Genomic DNA, 6,775 nt, shown 5'->3' on the forward strand with positions numbered 1-6,775 from the left:
GTTAGGGATTTAATTTTAAGAGGTATAAAAACCCTCTAAAATCTAGTAGCCATTTTTTTTCCTTAATTTTAATGAATGAAATTTTCTTTGAGTTTCTTTGAGAAACTTGGGTGTGAACAGGTGAGGTAGAGTGATTTCCTTAACTGTTGCATCAGGAAATCAAATTGAGGTAGAGGAGTCCCTTTCTTTGATCTTCCATCTTATCCTGGGTTACGTTCCGTATCATTATAGGTTGTACTCTTTTACATAGCAAGCTTACACCGACCAACATGCTCCTAACAACAATGCAGGTTATGGCTACCAGGCACCCCAAGATCCTGCCTATGCTAGTGGCACTGCAACCACATATATATAGTGTAGCACCAAGTGGTCATCCAGGATTATGTTCAACCTGCACCAACTCAGATTGGCTATGAGCAGTCTATTCCCCAGTCTGTTGGTTATGTAGTTGTACAGGCGAGTACTCCAGCTACATATGGCAAGACAGTGTCCCCTTAGCCTACTTACCAGTTAGTGCAGAATTAGAATACCACAACTAAACCGGCAAGTGCACTGGGTCGTACCAAGTAATACCTCAGGTGAGTAAGGATCGATCCCACGAGGATTGATGGATCAAGCAACAATGGTTGATTAATTTACTTAGTTAGACAAGCAGAAAAGAGTGTTTGGGTCTCAATTGCTTTAAACAGTAAATTCAGAAAATTAGAAAAGAAGCAGTAAATGGGTTGTGAAATATATGAGTAAAACAGTTAAGGTTTCAGAGATGTTTATTTTCTGGATTAACTTTTCTTACCAACTACTTTAATCATGAAAGATTCAATTCATGAAAAATTATATGTGACTAAACTCTAATTCCTTAAACCTTTTTAGTCTCCTCTAACCTTCATCAACCGCCAATTCCTTGGTCACTTGACTCTGATTAGAGGGTTAAGTTCAAAACTAATTTATGTGCCACAGAAATCCTAATTATCTAAATATAAGATGATTATATGTCACATATCCTGTTAAGTACAGATAATTAGTGATTTAGGAGAATTTGTTTTCAAGCTGTTGTTAAGGTAAATTGCTTTTTCAAGGTTTACAAAAACTCAATTAGAATAAGGATCATACTTCCGTTCCACCCAGATTCATAAGACGAAGAACGAAAATAATTTCTTGGAATTGAAATTAATACATGAATTAAAATAGAAAAGTAATAGTATCAATCCATACAATAAACAGAGCTCCTAACCTTAACAGTGGAGGTTTAGTTGCTCATGGTTTAGAGAGAAAACAAGGATTCTGAAAAACTGTAAAAGTGCAGAATGAGGTAAGAGAGAAGAGAAGAGTCCTCGAAGGGCTAAATCTTTTTCCTTTTATATCTAATCCTAATTAATGTAAAATATACTTTCTAAAACTAAATAATATATTTTCCTATTGTAAAATAAAATAAAATTTAATCAAAATAAATAAAATTGATTTTGTGCTGCTCCTTGGACGAATAGGAACCACCTTAGGATTAGTTGTGGCGCTAAACTTGGGATGGGCCAAGTTTGGCGCCACCATACCCGTATAAAATCTAACAATTACAGTGATCATGAAGTCAAATTTAGGAAATTCCAAGTTTGACTTCACTTCAACGCCATAAAATTCCTGGGGTGAGTGATCATGAAGCCAAACTTGGAATATTCCAAATTTGACTTGATGCAGTGATTCTTGAGTCGCGTGAGTGTGGCGCCAAATTTGGAATTTTCCAAGTTTGGCTTCACTGAGACCAAATGCAATGGGAGATTATAGCGCTCTTGGCGCCACTTCTTTGGATTTGTCGTGGCTCTGTTTTTTCACGTAAATTCTGTCAAATTTATTCAAAATGCTATTTGAAATAAACTAAATTATACACAATTCAAAGTAGCATTTATAATGACTAAAAAATATTTAAATATTGATTAAACTTATAAATTTAAATACAAATTCACTTAAAAAAAAAGGAAAAATGCTCCACGCATCACCGTTATGACTCCGCCCAAATGTATGATGCACTGCGATAATTGTTTTTGTAGTGACCGCATTATTATAGTATTAGATGCTATAGTTGATGTCTTAGAACCAACTTGGGTTGGTCGAGTGGTCAGCTCATTTGTTCGCTTAAACAAATGTTGGGGGTTTGAATCCCGCCTTGTACATGCAGCAACCCATTGGCCAGCGACAAACTCTTAAATAGAGCTCCGATCTGCGACGGATTAATCCTTTGTCTGTTGGACTGGAGGATACCATGGAAAAAAAAAAGTTGACGTCTTAGTGTAACTTTTTATTTGCTGTAATCTGTACCGCATCATATTATGGACATCACAAGATCTAATTTTTCATCGGTGCACTGAATGCTTTTGTTTATCATCAATGTGTTCCTAATTAATATGCTCTAAACTGTCAATCTGAGATTTGGTTATAAGAATTTGAAAAAATATAGCTAGTATGAGTAAAACATAATCTACTGGTAGACGAAACTGATCAATAGTTTTTAAAACTGGGCAGCTAGATTAGCAATATAAGCCAATAATAATTACAAATGTTGAAAAATTATATTTATTTTAATAATTTTTATTTATATAATTGTTTTTTAAAATAATTGATTATATGAGAATTAATAGACTTGGATATCTTAGCTAACAATAATGGTTTTAAGACCATGTATTGGTTTTCGAATGTGTGAAAAAAATATTTTTAAGTGGTATAATTACAAAAATTGATTTGAAATAATAGTTTATATTATTTAATATTTGATACTTGAAGTTAAATTCATAAAATTATTACAATTTAAAAATAATACTTCTGTTTATAAATTTCAAAATAGTGGTTTCACTTATAAGTTTTTTCTGCTTAAAATTATTCATTTTGATTATAATCTGATTTAAAAAATTTATGGATATGATTATTTTCTGGCAAAATAGAATATTAAAATGTGTTCATACTATTGGTCATTCTATTGTTATGTCACCAAATAAAATTGGTGATTTCATGTCTTGCAATTAAAGGTATTACGTTGGGTTAGTTTGGATTTTGGGTAAAATGAGAATTAAACCGATTAAATTTAAATTGTGAGCGGATCTGAACTAATTAAATTCGATTTGAATTCGTTTGGTTAATTGGATATTTTAACTAAAGTAATTTTAAGATAATTTATTGTATTTGAAATATATGAAAAAATGGATTATTTTAAGTGATATAATCACAAAAAATGAGTATGAAATTATTATTTGAATTATTTAATATTATTATTTTATATGTATCTTAGAAGTTAGTTTTCTTTTTTATACTATTTTGGACAATATTATAATTTTGTTGCAATTAAATAAAATTCACTTGCCTTTGAAAAAAAAAATTATGAATCAGTCATCAAGTATAAATATATATTTGATATCTTATAAAAAAATTATACTATTGTAAATTATTTTGTTGAATGGTTTTCATCCAGGAAAACAAAAATTCCTAGAAAAGAGTTCAAAGGGGCTATCTATATGGTCTCACTAGAATTTTGGATAATTGTAATTTAATAGGACTAGTTGTTTGAGTTTCGGACACCTAACCCAACAAAGAAGTAACGTTTAAATGCGAAAGGACGTTATCTTTTTCAACCTTTGCTAGCGCCATCGCCACTCTAGGAGTCTAGGAGTATAAGTACCGAACCAATGCTAAACCAAAATTTACCACAATCGAATTAAAAGAAAAACGTTTTTTTATAAAACTGACCGGTTCGGTCGGTTTTCGATTGACGCGATGAAACCGAACCGAACCAAACTGAACGGAGGGTTAGCCTACAGTGATGGGATTTTACTATTTTGGCCCTTAACCTAGAAACAAAACCCTGGCCCTAACCTTAAGCGAGTCACGCGGCACCTCCCTCCCTCATTTTTTTTTTGTTCTGAATTCCCATCCTTCCCTCGATGTATGCTCTGAGAGAGTGAGCACTGAGCAGTCCATCCTCCATTCGACCATTCCTCCTCCTCCATCCTTCTCACGCAGGAGCAGTGGTGCCTTCGTCATCGCGAGTCCCAACCGCAGCGCTCTTCTCCGTCGCAGCCGTAGCAGAGAGCGCCAGCCGTCGTGATAAACCGAGCAGCCCTCTCCTCGCCGAGCAATAGCAGAAGTTCAAGACCTCTCCTGCAACTCAACAATGTCTTCTTCGGAGGTCAGTATATTCACCAATTTTTGGAGTAAATTTGTTGCTGTTACTGGCCCTAATTTGTTGTTGGTGGTCCTAATTTTTTATTTGATAATAATTCCTAATTTTTGGTTTTTTGTTGTTGTTTGAGAACAGATTTTTGGTTAGAGCACTGATATAGTGATAGTTGTATCTGAATCTTTGTTAATTTGATGTTGCTGCTCCTAATCTGTTGTTGATGGTCCTAATTTTTAGTTTTCAGTAAAATTTGTTGTTATTGCTGGTCCTAATTTGTTGGGATTTCTCATCTACTATACCTTCTTCGCCGGTGACTCTCTCTTCTCTCTGTGTGTGTGTGTGCTCTAATTTCTAAGCTGCAAGGTTTGTATGCAAATAGCAGAATATGGCAGAAGAGGAATCAAAACCATTGAACTTCATACCAGAGGTTATACTCAAGAAGCGAAAAAGCAACGAAGCATGGGCTCTTAGGAAAAAGGCTCAATTAGAGCGCTCCAACTTCCAACCTAACAAGAACAAGGACGCTACCATAAAAAAGCCCGAGGATTTTGTTATTCAATATCGCAACATGGTAACTCCTATCACTCTCTGTCTCTGCCAGAACATGATTCATTCTATTTCTGAGTTGCGTGATTGTTGCTATAATCATGTGTAGGAGCTGGACCTTATTAGAATGAAGCGCAGAGTAAAGAGGAAACTTCCACAGCTGAACTCAGACTCCAAGCCCTTAATTGTCATTCGGATTCACGGGTGTGTACCTCTCTCATTGTCTCTCCTTTTTGGTTATGTGAATACAAGGAAGTGTTTGTATCCTCCCTTTTGTTATTTTAGGAAAAATGATATGCATCCGAAAACAAGAAAGAATTTGTACAGCTTGGGGTTGAGAAGAGTATTCAATGCTGTCTTTTTGAAGCCATCAGATGGAGTGTTAGCCAAGTTGCAGAGGGTGGAACCATTTGTTACCTATGGGTAAGACCAACATTTTTTTAATTTGTTCTATAACTAGTTAAATATAAATATTTGTTATGGGGTGATTATGTTTCTAGCTGTCATTGGCAAGGGTAGCTTTATGGAGCTTCCATAAAATTTGAAGTTGAATTGGTTTTTAGCTGTGGAGTTGTATAGAATTAGGAGTGTGTTTTGTGTTGGTACCGAACTATTAAATTTGGAATTATCACTTCAAGTTAACTGCAGTTGGTTGTATTATATCTTCCATCCTGGGGCTGAAACATTTACTATTATATAATTGTATATTATGTAGTTTATTATGTCTTGATATGAATAGAATTTTTCGCTTCAATTGTAGGCATAGCAAGGTCAAATGAGTTACTTGATAACTTATATACGATATTTTGTGTTTCATATCTATTTGGTAGTTGCTTTTTTATGTTGAAGATATTTTGTACTGAAGATTTTAACTATTATTATACTACATAAGTTTTAGTTAATTATAAGTTGTTTTAATTTAACTTCAGACTTGAGACCAAGTAACTAGCTACATTGCTTGTGAGTGAACCTAAGATGCTCATGGGAGTCAGGACTACATTAATGTAAATAAAACTAGAGAAAGTTTATTAGATGAATATGATTGAAATTTCCATATGGATGTTTATGTATTGTTGATGTTAGATTGTTAGTTGGGCTTATCTGTGTTGAAGAATAAATCTTCAAATAATGGCTCAGTGTTTACTTATTACGTATAGTATCGTAAGTAATGGTTTAGCGGATGATGTTAAAATTATTCTTGATTTCTTGAAAATCTGTTTCTTTTGTAGATACCCAAATCTTAAGAGCATAAAGGAGCTAATCTACAAGAAGGGGCACATGAAAATAGAGAAGCGGAAAGTTCCGTTGACAGATAATAACATTGTTGAGCAGGTAATATATGGTGTTCCTCGTTTAACTGTGATTTCCCCCTTCATTGTATTTGCGATTAATATTCTTTTATTTGTAGGAATTGGGGAAGTATGGTATTGTATGCATAGAAGACATGGTGCATCAGATATATAATGTTGGTCCACACTTTAAGGAAGTTATCCAACTTATGTGGCCCTTCGATCTCAACAAACCAGTCGGAGGATTGACAGGATCAAAAACCCTTTTCAAGGATGGTGGAGACTCTGGGAATCGGGAGGATGTCATCAACGAATTAATCTCTAAAATGAATTAACCTTGATCATATATATTGTATCAAAATTTTGATCATGTTTTTGATGCCCCTAGGATCTTGGCTTCAAGGTATCTCATTTTCTAGTTACTATTGATATTGATGTTCTTCAGATAAATTAAGATATGTTAGTCTTTCTTTTCTTTTGCTCTGTGTTTTGATTACCAATTTTTTTGACTTAAATGGTGTTTAAATTTTAGAGAAGTAATATATTACTGATGATATTTCAATGTATTAGAACAAATAGATAATATCAAATGTAGATTTCATAACTAATGAGAAGTGCTGTTAGATTAATGCTGCTTGTCTCATCTTTTCTTCGGTCCTTGTCTTATCAAATCCGGTTATCTTTAATTAAAAGAATTAAAAGTAATAAAAAAAATTTAGAAGATGAAATTTGAACTATGCTGGCTAATGAAACAAATATAAATAAATATCCAAATTACATACTT

At 33.5% G+C, this 6,775-nt stretch overlaps 1 protein-coding gene across 4 annotated transcripts; it reads left to right on the top strand.

The window, feature by feature from the left end:
• Positions 3,826–6,595, top strand: LOC107613712 (60S ribosomal protein L7-1). Of its 4 annotated transcripts, none has more exons than XM_016315828.2 (6): positions 3,826–4,165; positions 4,539–4,727; positions 4,812–4,906; positions 4,988–5,125; positions 5,932–6,034; positions 6,111–6,595. In XM_016315828.2, the coding sequence occupies exons 1-6, from the start codon at positions 4,151–4,153 to the stop codon at positions 6,324–6,326; spliced, it is 756 nt and encodes a 251-aa protein (XP_016171314.1). In that variant the 5' UTR covers positions 3,826–4,150; the 3' UTR covers positions 6,327–6,595. The 4 variants fall into 4 exon arrangements, with proteins under 4 accessions (XP_016171314.1, XP_016171315.1, XP_016171316.1 ...); XM_016315829.2 differs by having other exon boundaries at positions 3,848–4,165; positions 4,295–4,727; XM_016315830.2 differs by having other exon boundaries at positions 3,848–4,165; positions 4,513–4,727.

This window comes from Arachis ipaensis, chromosome B08 (genome assembly GCF_000816755.2).
Source record: "Arachis ipaensis cultivar K30076 chromosome B08, Araip1.1, whole genome shotgun sequence".
In the NCBI taxonomy this organism is placed as follows: Eukaryota; Viridiplantae; Streptophyta; class Magnoliopsida; order Fabales; family Fabaceae; genus Arachis; species Arachis ipaensis.

Bases quoted from the DNA above. Each gene is read 5' to 3' on its own strand.
- LOC107613712 (XM_021109546.1), top strand. The intron at 4,728-4,811 runs GTAACTCCTATC...AATCATGTGTAG, and splicing joins TTATTCAATATCGCAACATG to GAGCTGGACCTTATTAGAAT. The intron at 4,907-4,987 runs GTGTGTACCTCT...TTGTTATTTTAG, and splicing joins ATTGTCATTCGGATTCACGG to GAAAAATGATATGCATCCGA.